This window comes from Mangifera indica, chromosome 6 (assembly GCF_011075055.1).
Source record: "Mangifera indica cultivar Alphonso chromosome 6, CATAS_Mindica_2.1, whole genome shotgun sequence".
In the NCBI taxonomy this organism is placed as follows: Eukaryota; Viridiplantae; Streptophyta; class Magnoliopsida; order Sapindales; family Anacardiaceae; genus Mangifera; species Mangifera indica.
Genome location: NC_058142.1, coordinates 11,299,709 through 11,317,878, shown reverse-complemented (window position 1 = coordinate 11,317,878; position 18,170 = coordinate 11,299,709). Strand labels below are relative to the sequence as shown.

Below are 18,170 nucleotides of genomic sequence, written 5' to 3'. Positions count from 1 at the left end.
TATTAAAAATTAATTATATAAATTATAATATTTTATATATTATATTAATATAATAATATTATATTAATATATAATTATAATATTTTAATATAATATTATTATTATATATATAATATATATTATCAGGGGTTGGCGGCGACGCCAGGGGTTGGCGATGACGCCAGGGGTTGGCGGTGCCGCCAACCCCTGTAATAATTATATATATTATATATATATTTTATATTATATATGTAATATTATATTATAAAATATTATAATTTAATTATATAAATTATAATATATTATAATATTATAGTATATAATATATTATATTAATATAATAATATTATTTAATATTATATACATATATTAAGGGTTGGCGTTACACAGCAACTTTCACGCCAACCTTTTTTTTTTTTTTAAAGTTAAATGCCCAGTTTTTTTTGTTTCACTTAAATCCTTAAATATCAATTTTTTTTCTTTTTCCAGTTAAATACTGTTACATGATCATTTTACATGGTCATTTCTTCGATGGTCATTTTTTATCTTGTAGGTTGCTCTTTTTATTCCCTTTTTTTTTTTTTAAATCCTTACTTTGAAGAATTCTTAATTTGAACAATTTGGTTGTTTCCTTCCTGTTTTTGTTTTTGAAGATGAGGGAGAAGAGAGAGTGATTTCTTTATAACTTTGGAAGAAGAGGAAGAAGAGAAAAAAAAGTTGCAGAGAAGAGGAGAGAGAATTTATGCATGAAAGATTGAAGAGGGGTATTTTGAGAAATGTGAGTACTGTTGTGGTATATTTGTGAAAGGTTTAGGATAGGTGGCAATTTTGTATACACGGAATAAAAAAGTGCTAAAAATTTCAATTTCCCATAAATTAATGGCCGAAGACTTGTTCCGGCCCAAGGTTAGGCGTAATGCCCCTGTTACAACCTCAAACTTTAAAAAACCCAAAGTCTCACTCATATTTCAAATTTTATTAAAGCTTTTAATTAAAATTAAGAGTAAAACTATCATTTAATCAAAAAATTTTAAAAACTAAAGTTTTATTATATTTTCTCTCTTAGTTTAAAAATTTAATAATTTTTTCACTTAAAGTTTGAAAAGTGATGATTTTCTCCCTATAAATTTTTTTTCTTCTCTTCGATTACTCATTCCTTCTTGACCTTCAGTCAACTTTCTCTCCCTCTCCCTTGGCTGGTCATCACTTCCCCTCCACCCTTTCTATCTTCATCAGAGACGAAGACGAAAATGGTCGTCTTTATCTGAGACAAAAACATTTTGACAAAGATGAAATTATTTTTATCGGAGGGAAGGGTTTGATCAACAAGGAGAGATAAGCCAAGAGGAAGAGCGAATGTGGCCAAAAATGGTGAGCTTCATTGTCTCTAGCAACGGTTTCAAAATCTTAGGAGAAATGACTACTTTTCAAATTTTGAGTAGGGGAAAATTGTTAGATTTTTAAATTAGGAGGAAACTGTGATAAAACTATACCTTTTTAAATTTTTTTATTAAATGATGGTTTTACCCTTAATTTTAATAGAGAATTTTAACAAAATTTTACTCATAAGTAAAATTTTAACAAAAGTTTTTGAAAAGGCCAAATGACTATGTCCCTCCCAAGGTTTGATGCAAACCTAATTTCTTAGTCGCTAACAATTGAAAATCCAAATACCTACCAATCTGTTGAATTTTGTTATTATTATCTAGGGTAAAATTATTATTTAACAAAAATATTTAAAAAAACTAAGGTTTATCACATTCCCCCCTAGGTTTAGTTTTCTAACAAATTCTCTACACCCAAAGTTTAAAAAATAAACAATTGAAAATCCGAATATCGACTGATCTGTTGAATTCTGTTGTTACTATCATAGGTAAAATTATCATTTAACAAAATATATAAAAAAACTAGAGAGGTGACGACTGAGTTTTACCCCCTCTTGGCTTATCTCTCCATCTTGGTCCATCCACGACTGTCATTGACCAATGAAGTTGACTGAAGACAACAGTTCTCTTCATCAATCGTATCTTCTTCAAGATGAAGAGAACCATCGTCTTTGATTGGTGATGGTTCTCGATGGACTAGGAAGGAGAGAGAAGCCAAGAGGGGGAGAGAACTCGACAATGGTGATTGGAAAACCCTATGGGAGAAATGTTTATTTTTTAAACTTTATGTTAGAGAAAATTTATTAGATTTTTAAACTTAGAAGAAAAAATGAGATAAATTTTTATTTTTTAAAATATATTGATAAATAATGATTTTACCTCTGATAGTAATAATAAAATTTAATAGATAGATGAATATTTAAATTTTGATAATGAATAAGTAAAAATGGCTTGCATCAAACTTTGGGTGGAAACACAATTTGGCCTTTTGAAAAGGCCAAATGACTATTTCCCACCCAAGGTTTGATGTTTTCTCAAATGTCCCCCCTTTAACTATGAAAACACCAAACACCCACCCATGGCCGGTTAAATTTAATAGAACCCTAACGCCTGAAAATTTTATCTCTTTTTGCCCCCCTAAACTTTCAAAACTAAAATTTTCCCTCAGCCTAAGTTTTAAAAAATGGCAGTTTCACCCTAGGGTTTGGTTTTGAAATCTCCGGTGACCTCTCTGGCTCCGTTGCCGACAGTCTCTCCCTCCCGAAGCATCCTCTCCTTCCGGCGATCCCTTTCCTCCCATTTGGAGGCCCGATTAAAATTGAATCGATTTAAAAATTAATTGATTTTAATTGAATAAAAAATATTAATTATGGAATGCTAGTTGATTAGTTTCATATATAAACCATCTATCTAATCAGATATGTTAGTTGATTAGTTTCATATATAAACTCAAAAAAACATTGAGGAGTTGGAATGTTGGTTTCAGAGAAGAGAAAAATTTGTGAACTGGACCCTTCGGGTAGGAAGTGTGCACGGACAAAATGCCCCACTGCCATTCATCAAATCTGTGGTGGCTTGCTGAAGCTTGAAGGAGAAATTGCAGGGGACTGTTGGTCCCCTACAATTTTTAAAATCGCAATTCAACCCCCTATTTTTTAATTTTTTTCAAAAAATTTTTTTCCTAATGACTAGTACCAAACGATGTATATCAGTGCCCCAACTGCCTAGTGAAAGCACATGACATCCCATTTGTTATCAATATACTGTACCCTATACACATGCCAGTTAGGCTTTAAGCCAAGGTCATACAAACTAGCCCCGATGCTTTCACAACCATAGTACACATAGCTTATGACATAATCACTTTGCATGTAGCTTGGTGATAAATTACACTACACTTAGCTTGGTGATAAGTCACACTGTATATCGCTTAGTGATAAGTCACATTGCACGTAGTTGATGACAAGTCCATGTTGCACTAAGCTTAGCGGAATAAACACACTACATACAACTTGGTGGTAAGAATAAAATAACACATCGTTTCAATTTTTGATTCGAAATCATTCTTGTCTAGGTTCATGTCGAAGTTCTTCGTCTCCCAAGACGTCTCCGACGCCGATCGGGCCTCCAAATGGGAGGAAATGGATCGCCGGAAGGAGATGATGCTTCGGGAGGGAGAGGCCGTCGGCAACGGAGCTGGAGAGGTCGTCGGAGATTTCAAAACCAAACCCTAGGGTGAAACTGCCATTTTTTAAAACTTCGACTGTGGAAAAATTTTAGTTTTCAAACTTTAGGGGGGCAAAAAAGTTTATTTTTTAATATTATAGAGAAAATGACGATTTTACCCTTACCACCATTAATTTTAACTGCTCATGGGTGAGTGTTTGGTGTTTCTATAGTTAAAGGGGGGACATTTGAGTAAACATCAAACCTTGGGTGGGAAATAGTCGTTTGGCCTTTTGAAAATTCAAAAGTTTGAATTTGGATGACACTTATCCTAATCTTAGGTGGGAACGAGTCTTTCGGCCTAAATTAATTTTCCATTTTTAAATGAGACAAGGCATTTAGTGTCCACTCACGTCACCATCTGTTTCACGGGTCCCCATTCCATTTTTATAAATTTTATCATGTAGTTGGTGGTAAATATATAGAGATGTTTCACAATAAAATATACTCTTAATTTATCCAATCTATAAATTAACTGATCTCTTTAGTATTGATTGACTTTTTTGATTATCATATTCATTTTTAAGAGTTTGACTGAGTATCATAAACTTTACTAACACGATAGCCATTTTTAGCATTTAGGTTACAACCGCAAGCTGTGCTAATATCATATTTAAACCGTACCAAAATCGTTGACAAAAACAGGGACGACCGAACGGATCACTAAGCTGACAACTCCTTTCCGTAATGATTTTGATTGAGAAAGTGAAATAAACCCAAGACCCACAGTAAAAATTGTTAAAAGCTGGAGAATGGGTTGGAGGTGTTGGCGTTTCAAATGAAAAAACGTGTGCTGAAACTATTTTTATATATTAAGGTAATTTTGGCAAAAAGATTTTTTTTTTTGTTCATTTTTGTATAATACGTAAAAAAAAAAATTGATTAAAAATGTATAAGCTAATTAAAAAATGGTTATTTTAAATAATTTTCCATAAATAAATTTAACGATATTTAAATATGATCTAGTAAATATCCAAACATATTAAGATATAACATCTTAACCATATGTATTTTTCATATATAAAAAAATAATGAAACAATTAAATGATTAATAAACAATTTATATAATAAATTTTAATTAATCATAATGAAGTTGGCAGTTAGAGATACTTATACCGCGTTGTTCAGTTCACAAAGAAAAGCTAAGAGGCCAAGACCTGAGAATCAAAATGCCTTCCTCAAAATTCTTCATGTTCTTTCTTGTTCTCTATCTTGTAAGTTTTGTTATTGGTTTATCAAGTGCAGCTGATCCAACATACCTTTACCACGAATGCACAAACACAACAACATTTTCTGGAAATAGCACCTATCAATCCAATCTCAATTTTCTCCTCTCTTCCCTTGTCTCTAACGCCACTCGCAGCAATGGATTCTCCAATGGTTTCTACAACACCACCGCAGGCCAAGATCCTAACAAGGTCTACGCTCTCTTTCTTTGCCGTGGTGATGATACTCCCACCGCTTGTCGAGACTGTGTCAATTTTTCTACCTCAGATATTCTTCGACGTTGCCCTACTCAAAAAGAAGCTATAATATGGTACGATCCGTGCCTTTTACGCTACTCAGACGCGAATATCTTTTCTACCATGGCCACTAACCCCAGTATTATTCTGTACAATACTAATAATATTACACAAACCGGTTTTACCCAGCTAGTAGGGACTACAATGAAGGAAACAGAAAATCAGGCTGCTGATTCACCTAAAAAATATTCGACAAGAACGGCAAATTTTACATCCTTTCAAACACTGTACTGCCTTGTACAGTGCACACCAGACCTGTCGAATCTTGACTGTAGTAGTTGTCTTGAGCAATCTTTTGCTAATTTGCGGACTTCCCAGGCAGGATCAAGAGTTTTGTTTCCAAGTTGTAATAGCAGGTTCGAACTGTATCCGTTTTATAATGAAAACGTGACTGCCGCACCGCCAACGACTCCTGTGCTCCCTTCTCAACCTCCTGCTCCTGGAGGTAAAGTTGATCTAACCCACTTTGAATTCATTATATATTATTTGAAGTGAATTAAAGCCTTATCTTTTAAAATTCCTATTTACTTTTTTTTTTTCTTTAATTTGAACGCACTTCCAAATTTTTATTTATTTGAGTTTTCTGAACCTTTAATAAATATATACATACATATATATAAGATGTTTTGTTTATATAAAAGATTGACATCATTTTGTTCAAAAATAAAAAAATTTTGTGGCTTTTACCATTTATTATATTAGAACATTTCTAAAGATGTTTCGACTGGAAATACAGAGATTGTAAAATATTCAGATTGTTTTACAGTGCTGAGACTATTCTATTGTGGTGGTTTTATTAAGAAAAAAAAAAGAAAACGAAAACCTAAGCTATAGTGTTAAGACGGAGGAGATAGAGAGAACTCTGGAATCTTAATGCAGTTTTATTAAAAGAAAAAACTAAACTGTTTGCAAAGAGTAAAATGACACTTGACCCCTTAGCAATTTATAAGTTAACAACAAGACACAGTTGTATTACATAATTGCAGCTGAGGTACAGACATATTGAAAAAATAACACTTTCAACCTTACACACTATCATACAGCTTGAATCAATTGTTGAGCTTACGCGAAAGTGAGTCTGAATACTAGTGTACAAAATAAAAATGTTACTGTTCTTGCAGGAAAAGGCGGAATTTCATCTTCTATAATCATAGCCATCGTTGCTCCAATTGTTGTAGCTGCAGTGCTTTTCATAGCCGGCTATTGGCTCCTAATTAGGAGAGCAAGAAAGAAGAAGACTCCTTTACTGGAAGATATTGGTAAATCTTTAAAAGCTATTTTATTAACAATTCAAACAATATTTTACTTCCCATTGTCTGTACAATAATCCTATGGTTGCAACCTTTCGTTGAGATTAAATTATTTACTATCTGGCTGTGCAGTTGAAAACGATGACATTTCAACTATGGAATTTGATTTGGCGACAATTGAAGCAGCCACAAACAAATTCTCAACTGAAAACAAGTTGGGTGAAGGTGGATTTGGTGAAGTTTATAAGGTATTACAGCACATTCATTTCAACCTCTAGGAGTTGTAAAGGTTCAAAAATTTGTCAGTTTAGGGATTCAAAATGTTTCAACAAAATGATCTAACGATTGATTAATGAACATTTTCAGGGCATACTTTCTAATAGGCAAGCAATAGCTGTAAAACGACTATCGAGAGGTTCCGTGCAAGGTGCAGAAGAATTTAAGAATGAGGTTGTATTGGTAGCAAAGCTTCAACACAGAAATTTGGTTAGACTACTGGGATTTTGCTTGGAGGGAGAAGAAAAGCTTCTTATCTATGAATTTGTGACAAACAAAAGCCTCGACTGTTTTCTATATGGTCTGAACTGTTTGTTTGGTTTCACACCAAGTGGATTCTTTTATCCAACCTCTGTAGATTGGCAGAGTTGCTTCATTAAATGGTTTAATTTGAAATTTTGATTTTGACATATGCAGACCCTGAAAGGCAAGCAGAATTGGATTGGTCAAGACGTTACAAGATTATTGGAGGCATTGCTCGAGGAATGCTTTATCTTCATGAGGATTCTCGATTGAGAATTATTCATCGTGATTTAAAGGCTAGTAATATATTGTTAGATGGAGATTTAAACCCCAAAATTTCTGATTTTGGCATGGCAAGGATAGTTGGAGTTGATCAAACTCAAGCGAATACAAACAGAATTGTTGGGACATAGTAAGTTTCGACTACTAGTTGTTTTGGGGAAAACTGATAAATGAATTGATTCATTAATTATATAATCCTAACTGTAGAATCATTGGGAAAGAGGAAAAGATGTTGAATGATGGTATACTAATTTCTACTTGAAATTCACAGCAAAAAGTTACAATGTGTCTTTAAGCTTTCTTATATAGCTAATGCACTCTTCATTTGGCATTAGTAAATCCCTATAGGCTTAACTTCTGGAGAATCTGCTAGTTAATCTTAAATAAATTTATGCATAAATTTTTATGGTTAATTTTAAAATGTTCCTTGCTGTCTTTAATATTAACATAATCTCCACTGCACAGTGGTTACATGTCTCCAGAATATGCTATGCATGGACAATTCTCGGTGAAATCAGATGTGTATAGTTTTGGTGTCTTAGTACTGGAGATCATTACTGGGAAGAGGAACAACAATTTCTATCAAACAGACGGTGCTGAGGATCTCGTGAGCTATGTAAGCAAAATATGTGTCATATTGCCCCTTTGATGGAATTAGTACCTTCAAGTTGCGAAGAGAGAGTGGAGAAAAAAAAAATGAGTTATTGAAAATCATTAATTGTGGCTAATTTCTTATTTCAGGTTTGGAAACATTGGGTGGATGGGACACCATTGCAATTGTTGGATTCAACTTTGACAGATTCTTACTCTAGAAATGAAGTGATTAGATGCATCCATATGGGGTTGTTATGTGTCCAGGAAGATCCAGCTGCTAGACCCACAATGGCAACAATGGTTCTCATGCTTAATAGTTATTCTGTTACTCTTCCAGCACCTGAACGACCAGCATTTTTCTTTGGTAGTAGAAGGGAGGCTACCACGGCTACAAAGGAATTGAACTTTGATCAATCTAAAAGCAACTCGGTGCCATGGTCTGTTGATGATGCATCAATTACTGAAGTATATCCTCGATAATAGGGTGTTTTAGAATTCACTTGTTCAATAAAAGAAGGCAAAAATGCATGTCTCTATGTTGTAATTTAGTGAACTGAAGGATCCTTAATTTCCAATAGTGATTGGACAAATGTAGCCTGAAAGCGAGGAGATGTGCTCAGTATTTTCATGTTGAAGTAAAAACGTTTCGTTATGTGGTATCACCAGCTTTAATGGTATACTCTATATTATAAAACAGGGTTTACTGAGGAAAGAGTTTCAAATTGTTAATTTGTCATTTCTTTCCGTTGATTTTGTCAATTGCTGCCTTTTGAGTATTTGGAATAATCTAATTGGAAAATGAGTGCCCTTTTATTATACTTTAATTATTCGTCAAATACTTCTTTTTATTATAAAATTTAATTAACAAATAAGAAAAGATAAATGATTAAAGAAGAATTGAAGGAAGGCAGCAAGACAAAAAGACAGAATTGAGAAGAAAATGAGAAGAAAGCAAAGTAGTAAAAATAAGATTTTCGGATGATTCAATTACAAAGGATGAGGGGGTATTTATAGGAAAATTTACCGCCCTCTAGTCAACAAAAGTGGCACTTTGCTAGGGCAAATTTTCAAGGCATTTAATGCCTTCCCATTCTGTTTTTCAACTATTACCGCATGTGGTGGAAAATCCACCAGATATGCAACACTCCCCCTTGGATTTTCACCACTTACAAATAATTATATTAACCTTGCTAAGGAAAAACCCAGTGGGATAAAAACCAAAGCAAAGGAACATAATTATTAAATGTCCTGTAAGTTGGCATTGGACGTGCTTAAACTGACTCATTAAAAACCTTACTAGGAAAACCAATGGGACAAAACCTAGTGAAGGGAAAAAGAGTACAGTGCACCTTGTGTCCAATACTTCAAAATTTTCCTTATGAACGCTCCCCCTGATGAACGCTCCCCCTCTTTGTAATAGGATTAACTTGATTGCTTGTTGAGCCGCCGCATACCGATGTTATACACTAACTTTTCAAATGTTGATGTCGGAAGTGTCTTAGTGAACAAATCTGCCAGATTTTCACTGGATCTTATTTGCTTGACATCAATTTTTTTGCTTTGCTGGAGCTCATGAGTATAAAAGAACTTCGGTGAGATATGTTTGGTTTTGTCTCCTTTGATGTATCCACCTCTAATTTGGGCAATACGTACTGCATTGTCTTCATATAATATGAAAGGAGTGTCTGTTGTAGAGGGAAGACTACATGCATTCTGGATATGATGGATGACAAACCGTAACCATATGCATTCTCGGCTGGCTTTATGGAGAGCTAGAATTTCTGAATGATTTGAGGATGTAGCAACCAAGGTCTGTTTGGTTGAGCGTCATGATATTGCTGTGTCATTATAAGTAAAAACATATCCCGTCTGTGAACGGGCTTTATGGAGGTCAGAAAGATAACCAGCATCTGCATATCCAACCAAACTAGGATTTTTAGGGGATTTGACAGAAAAGAGTAATCCTAAATCTCTAGTTCCACATAGGTAATGGAGTATATGTTTGATTCTGTTCCAGTGACGACGGGTTGGTGCAGAGCTAAATCGGGCTAACAAATTAACTGCGAAGGATATATCTGGTCTCGTGCATTGGGCCAAATATAATAGGGCTCCAATGACATTAAGATATGGTACTTCAGAACCAAGTATCTTTTCATCCTCTTCTTTAGGACGAAATAGATCCTTTTACGGATCAAGAGACTGAACAACCATTGGGGTGCTCAAAGGATGAGCCTTATCCATATGAAAACGTTTTAATAATTTGTCAATATAGGTTGATTGATGGATAAGTATTCCATTTGAATTGTACTCGATCTGCAGGCCGAGACAATATTTGGTTTTTCCTAAATCCTTCATTTCAAATTCCTTTTTCAGATATTCAGCAGTTTTTGAGAGTTCTTCAGGAGTCCCAATTAAATTCATATCATCAACATAAACTACTACAATAGCAAATCCCGATTATGACCTTTTAATAAAGACACATGGACATATAGGGTCATTCACATAGCCCTCTTTTTTCAAATATTCACTGAGGCGGTTGTACCACATACGTCCGGATTATTTTAATCCGTATAATGATCGTTGTAATTTAATTGAGTACAAGCCTCTGGAATTGACCCTTTTTGCTTCAGACAATTTGTATCCTTCAGGGAGTTTTATATAAATTTCAGCATCCAAATTTCTATACAAATAAACAGTAACTACGTCCATTAGACGTATATCCAGTCCTTCAAAGACTGTTAAACTGGTTAAATATTTGAATATGATTATATCCATCACAGGTGCATATGTTTCATCAAAGTCTATACCGGGCCTTTGGGAAAAGCCTTGGGCTACAAGCCTAGCTTTGTATCTAGCAATTTCATTTTTCTCATTTCTTTTTCTTATAAATACCCATTTATATCCAACGGGTTGTACGTCTTGAGGTGTTGGAACTACAGGCCCAAACACTTGACGTTTTGCTAGAGAAGCTAATTTTGCTTGAATTGCTTCTTCCTATTTAGGCCAATCATGTCTTTGTTTGCACTCAGCCACAGTACGTGGTTCAAAATCATCATCATTCAGAATTTTAGTAGTTACTACAAATGAGAATATATCATCAATTATAATTGTTTCACAATTCCACATCTCTCGTGTATGAACATAATTTAAAGATATTTCAATATTCTCATTTTCCTATTCACCAGGATTTTGTACTACTTCAGGAGTTTGTGCCACTACAGGGGTTTGTGCCACTTTAGGGACCATAACCTCTTCTGGTGGAATATTAGAGAGTGTGGATTTTTCAATTATCTTAGATCATCATAATTGATATTCATTTGATTATTTGCCTTTCTTTTTCAAGGAATAGTATCCTTTGATCCAACAGGTTTACCACGCTTCTAGCGTGCAGTAGATTGATCAGTTACGGCACAAATAGATTGTTCAGCAGTCACATTGATTTTTGCTGGTATAGTAGCAACTGGAACATGTGATCTTGTCACTTTTGTTGTTTCTACAAATGCATCAAGCATTTGGTTGGCAATAATTTGTAATCGCACTATCCTTTGCACTTCAGTTTCACTTTGGGATGTGCGAGGATCTAAATAAGACATGGTAGGTACATACCAAGTAAGTTCATGCTTAACTTCAGGAGGCATTTTCTTTTCCCCTAAAGATGGGAAAGTTGTCTCATCAAAGTGACAATCTGTAAATCGTACAGTAAAAAGATCACCTGTTAATGGTTGCAGGTCCCTGATAATGGATGGTGAATTATATCCAACATATATTCCTAAATAACGTTGGGGTCCCATTTTTCTACGTTGAGGAGACGCAATGGGGACATATACAGCACAACCAAATATTCTCAAATGAGATACCTTAGGTTGGTGACCAAAGACCAATTATAGGGGAGAATATTGATGATAAGAAGAAGGTCGCAAGCGAATTAATGCTACAACATGTAATATAGCATGTCCCCACATAGAAGTAGGTAATTGACTTTTTAATAATAAAGTGTGTGCAATTACCTAGAGTCGTTTGATAAAAGACTCAGCTAATCCATTATGTGTGTGGACATGCGGGACTGGATGTTCAACCTCAATCCCCATAGACATGCAAAAATCATCAAATATTTTGGATATAAATTCACCAGCATTATCTAACCGTATTAACTTGATCGAATAATCTGTGAAATATGCCTTTAATTTGATAATTTGTGCTAACAGTTTAGCAAATGCAACATTTCGAGTAGACAATGAACAAACATGAGACCATCGTGCAGATGCATCAATTAAGATCATAAAATAATGAAATGGCCCACTTGGTGGATGAATGGGTCCACATATATCCCCTTGAATCCTTTGCAGGAATGATGGGGATTCACCTCCAATTTTGGAGGGGGATGGTCTTATTACTAATTTTCCTTGAGAATAAGCGGTACAGAATTGTTCACTGGGCAATAAAATTTTATGATTCTACAATGTATGTCTATATGAATTTTCAATAATTCTACGCATCATTGTAGGTCCTCGGTGGCTTAAACGATTATGCAAAAGCATAAATGCTTTTGGATCAACGAACTTCTAGTTCGATACTGCGTAGGTTTCAATTGCCTTTATGATTATTTAATACAATCTAGATGATAAAGCAAGCAATTTCTCTAGTATAAACCTTTTGCCAGAGGCATTACTAGTTATACAAATGAATTCTACACCATTTTCACTCATGGTTTCAATATGATAACCATTATTTCTTATATCTTTAAAACTGAATAAATTTCTTCTGGATCTACTTGAATATAATGCATCATTGATACTTAATTTGGTCCTATTGTTTAACATAATTATAGCTCTTCCGGAGCCTTTAATCAAATTGATTGATCCCGATATAGTATTTACTTTAGTCTCTATTGGTGATAAAGTTAAGAAAAATTTCTTTTCTTTTAATATAGTGTGGGTGGTTGCACTATCGACCAAACACAGGTTTCCATCTCCAACTTTTGAAGTTAACGCTTCAAGTTTAGAGTCCATTTCCTTTCATTTAAAATTTACATTAGTTATTACAAAATTTGAAAGGAAGAAACATATAGTACTAATTACACACTATAATATACATAATTTTCTAGTCTTGAAGAAATTCTGAAAAGTCAAAGTTTGCCAGATCTACAGGGTCTAGATTATCAACACAATTTGATTCGATCTTCTGGTCTGTATTTTTAATAGATGTTTGGTATAAATCAACTAGATGTCTTGGCGTACAACAGGTACGCGACCAATGACCTTTTGAACCATATCTGTAACATTTACTATCATGATTCTGTGGTTTACTCTGTATCATTTTCCTTTTATCCTGTTTTGCTTCATCTCTGGTCCTTTGAAGGTGGAAAGATTTTCTATTATGACCACCTCTGGATCGAAACTTATTTCGTCCAAGACCTCGTCTACGCCCACGATGACTACTACCAGTAGTTGCGTTCATTTCAGGGAACGGGGCAGTACCAGTAGGGCATGTTTGATGGTTTCTTAATAATAATTCATTATTTTGCTCGGCCACCAATAAACAGGATATCAGTTCAGAATTTTTTTTAAAATTTCTTTCCCTATATTGCTGCTGCAGGAGCATATTTGAGGGATGAAATGTGGAGAAAGTGTTTTCTAACATATTTTCTTCAATTATTTTTTCTCCACATAGTCTCATTCGGGAGACAATTCTGAACATGGTAGAGTTATATTCACTTACAGATTTAAAATCTTGTAAGCATAAATGAATCCATTCATATTGGGCCATTGGTAATGTAATTGATTTATGATGATCGAATCTTTCTTTTAGATTTCTCCATAATTCCAGTGGATCCATAATATCCACGTATTCTGCTCGTAGCCCTTCGTGGATATGATGACGAAAGAAAATAGTACTTTTAGATTTATCCTGCTAGGATGCATCATTTCCTTCTTTTATTGTTTCTCCAAGGCTCATTGATTGTAGATGGAGAACTGTGTCCAAAGCCCATTCAGAATAATTTTCTCCATCTAATCGAAGGGCAACATATTGAAGTTTTATAAAATTTGCCATTTTCACCAACTGCAGGTTGATGAAAGAAATAACAGTTAGTGATATAATGAAGAAAAATTATGTGTGAACTTCAGGTTCTTATTTATCATATATTCACAAAACTTCTGGTTTTATAATTCATATTCATAATTTTATATTATGTAAAACTTACATAATATTTTAGATTTCTATTTCATTATTTTCATCACTTATGCAATCTTCAGGTTGCAAGTGGGATATAGTTATAATAAATATTTTAGTGAAATATAGGACTTCTGGCCTATATATATTTTCTCATGATTTTATAATCTTCAGGTTACAAATCATATACTGTAATCATATTTAGGACTTCAGGTCCATGTTCATAATTTTTGTAACTTCAGGTTATAAATGATGTTCAGAACTTCGGGTCCAAATTTATAATATTTTGCAAACTTCGGGTTGCAAATAAGGTATCATTATAATAGAAAATTAAACAGAAACATAACAGAAATTAAAAGTTAACTAGGACATCATTATGATATCGGTATTTATAATATATAAGCAGCATAACGACATAATAGAAAGAATATAAAATACCTGAGCAGATCGTGCTGATAACGTATTATAAAATTTAATTAACAAATAAGAAAAGATAAATGATTAAAGAAGAATTGAAGGAAGACAGCAAGACAGAAAGACAGAATTGAGAAGAAAATGGGAAGAAAGCAAAGTAGTAAAAATAAGATTTTCGGATGATTCAATTACAAAGGATGAGAGGGTATTTATAGGAAAATTTACCGCCCTCTAGTCAACAAAAGTGGCACTTTGCCAGGCCAAATTTTCAAGGCATTTAATGCCTTCACATTCTGTTTTTCAACTATTACCGCATGTGGTGGAAAATCCACCAGATGTGCAACACTTTTAAAAAATAAGATGGGTCTAAAAGTTAGAAGCAGAATTGGTCGTGCTGGAGAAAAGTTTATGCATCTTGCTTCACTTTTGTCACTATCCATTACATGTGTTTCTCTCTCGTCCAACCTTAGATTTGACTCAAATTTCTGTCCTTTTCCTTAAAAATAAATTTGTTTGAATAAACTTTTATCAACTTGTGTCGACATGTCTTTTCTGCTAATTGAAATGTATACAAAAAGAACAGTGTGTCTACATTACATATCTGCAACACATTCTCAAGAGATAATACTGATATCTAAGAAGATTAAAAACACCACTAAGAAATTATATAAACACAAAAACAATTAGTCTTCAAGCGAAGGCACGACTTATCCTACCACATAAGTGAGGATAAAAAACCAAAAAACCAGGTTAGCACAATTCACAACAAAAGAAAGGAATATAAATATACATATACATACATATATATATATCAACTCCTCTTTAAGGTTTATCAAGGTTCCTATAAAGATAGGGTCTAAGAGGAGGATAACTTTATAAGATAAATAGTCTAAGATAAGCCTAGTACAATCATAAAACAAGATAAGCCTATTATGAAAAGACAATGAGCAAGCCATGCATCTTTATATACAACCACAAAACAAAAAACTAGATTTACAAGATATATAAACCAACTACTCAAAGGGAGACAAGAAGCAAGGAGCAACAACCTTGAAACCATATCTAAAATGTATAGAGCCTCCATTCTGGGATTTTGATAAGTTATAGTAGTATCCAAAGTGAATTGGGACTGAGATCAAGAGGCAGTGGGCTGTATCCACTAGAAAGCAAAAGGAAAACATTATACAGTTTAATAGAATAGTTGACAGAAATAGTTGATATATAAACTGACAGAGAAATGTACTTAAACAAGAAAATATTTGAAGGCTTTAAGACATGTAAATCACTTTCTTTAAGGAGATATTTGCCCCTATTAGTTATATGGTGTCACAGGGATATGACAAATCACCTCCAAAATACAATAAAGCCCCTAGAGTAATAGCCAATACTACTAAATACTTTTCCAAAAAACACAAGAATGAATAATCATGATGTGATGATGTTGAACTAAAGAGAAAGTATAATTGTATTGAGAAATTGGAATTAATTAAAAAATCTGATTCAAGTCTTAATTTGTAGATTTGAAACAAAATGTCTGTTAACACTAAGAGTCATGATTTTTTGAGCAAAAGTTATGTTTTAAATAGAACATTCTAATTAGATATCTGCAATCTTGAATGATCACAACTTTTAGTTTAAGTTAAAACAACATAACGTTTGAGAGCAAAAGTTATGTCTAGTTTTGTAGGATTATGTCCAGTGTTAAGAGTCATTATTAGGCCATATGTAAATTCAGGGCCTCTTAAATTTTCTTTCCAAAATTTCTTCAAACTAAATACAACCTACTAACAATGCCCCACTTAGGTTGTATTTGTTAACCAACATCTACACATATAGATTCATGTATAAAGAAAGTCCTTTTATAGTCAAACTTTCTGTTAGTGTTAATATTTCAAGATTTTGAAAAAAATCTATAATAGTTTAATATTTGCTTTAAACTAAGATTTTATGGTATCAAAATCGAAAATATCACACATGTGAACCTCTTTTTTATTCATAATGTGTTACTGGTAGTTTAACACCGTTATATGACATTGTGATACAATCTTGTACTCATGAATATTTACAAAAGTTATTCTCACTTTTGCTAAGAGATGTGCTACTCTTTATGTTCACTTAGGTGAAGCAAGATCAGTAAGAGTTAATGCATGCATGTTATAAACTATGAGGAGACACTTTACAATACGCCACCCGTAATAAGGTACATCTATAATAAGATATGTCTGTAATAGGACATAGACCGTAGTAGGGTCTGCTTGTAGTAGAACATAATTCCAATTGAGAAATGGTGTAGTGAGAGAAAGAAAGAAAGCTCGAGCTTAAAAAAGTGTCAAATCCTTATAGTCAGTTTCTAGAAAGCATCAGATAGACACCAAATGGGAAAAAATGTAACCCAAATAATAAAGGATGAGCCAGATTATTTACTTAAAAGGAGATAGTTTACTTATTTCTTTCCCTTTTTTGGGTCTTCTTATCTCTCACTTCCTTTTCTTTCATGATTGCAAGTATAGGTGATTGGGGTAGTTGTGAGGCAGAGTCGTGTCAGTAAGGATAAATCCGGGCTAGGGCAGGTTATCTATGGTTTTGTTACATGCGTATGATATTGTTGACTATTGGCCCTATTCAAATAGGTACATTTGTATCTAGGGGCATATACATGACTACTCTATGATCTCAGATGTTTTCAATTGAGTTTTTATATGTGATTTATACATCTTTTATTCGCTTTCAGATTTTCAGTTTTTTCAGAATAATTTTTGAACGCTTTTAGTGATGAGTTTATTTTAAAGTTTTTTAAAATAGATGCTTCAGATATTAATTCATAATATTTCTCCTTCAGAAGGTAGTACTTCTGGGGAAAGATGTTACATAAACTAATCATTCTATCATTTGGAATCATGCTTTATATCTAACTTTGTATAAAACATGATGTACGATCGTGCATCATAAGGATGTATGGGCATACATATTCCTGCTTTTGTCAACATGGTAGCCTACTGGGCTATCTGCACGGTGGTCAACATATAGGAGTGCATTCATCGTGCACGATTAGACCTCAGGCCAAAATTAAAGTTTTAATTTGAATTGTAGTCCTACTTATTTTATATTTGAAACTAGGCATAGGAAAAGGACAAAATTGTTTGTTAGTTTTCAGGACCTTTATTATACAAAGTATTAATTCTAGATTCGTAAAAATAGAAAGATTAATTAAAGAAAACATGAATATTCAAAACAAGATGCAAAAAGATTTACTTGGTTTGAGTTCCCAATTTGAAACCCTATATCCAAAGCAAAGACAAGACTTTAGTCGAATTCAATATGAATTAAAATAAGAGTTCAACTTACAATATAATAAACCTTCCATTGAGACTTAAGAATGACAAAAACCACCGATGACAAGAGCTTACAACCAAGTCACAATGCACAGACTCAAAACCTTTACACTCAATCGAAGAAATCCAAAAGATTTCCTCCCTAGCTAAAACCCTAGAGAGACTTCTAAGCAAACAAAGGAATCGAACACGACAAAAAGAGACTAAAATTTTTCAGCCTTATTATACTAGCCATCTAAGGGTTAAGATTAATAACCCTAAAGATTAAAAATGCTTGTAAGGACTAAAATGCCCCCTGACCATAAAATGACTCAAATAACCATAATTAATACTACACAATTACAACTCTGCCTTTCAGGTTTAAAGCCACATTATATCAAAAATCTTTACCTTGGCTTAAACCTAGAAGTGAACCCAATTAGAAACTACTTTGTAAACAATTAAAACATTACATTTGGCACACTTTAAGCAAGCTTAAAGCTTTTCTAAACTTGC

General features: G+C 33.5%; 1 protein-coding gene across 1 annotated transcript; it reads left to right on the top strand.

Annotated features, from left to right (window-relative positions):
* Window positions 1-4,707: 4,707 nt before the first annotated feature.
* LOC123219439 (cysteine-rich receptor-like protein kinase 10) lies at window positions 4,708-8,470 on the top strand. Its single transcript, XM_044641415.1, has 7 exons — window positions 4,708-5,558; window positions 6,235-6,372; window positions 6,496-6,611; window positions 6,730-6,940; window positions 7,057-7,294; window positions 7,630-7,780; window positions 7,906-8,470. The coding sequence occupies exons 1-7, from the start codon at window positions 4,760-4,762 to the stop codon at window positions 8,236-8,238; spliced, it is 1,986 nt and encodes a 661-aa protein (XP_044497350.1). The 5' UTR covers window positions 4,708-4,759; the 3' UTR covers window positions 8,239-8,470.
* Window positions 8,471-18,170: the final 9,700 nt, after the last annotated feature.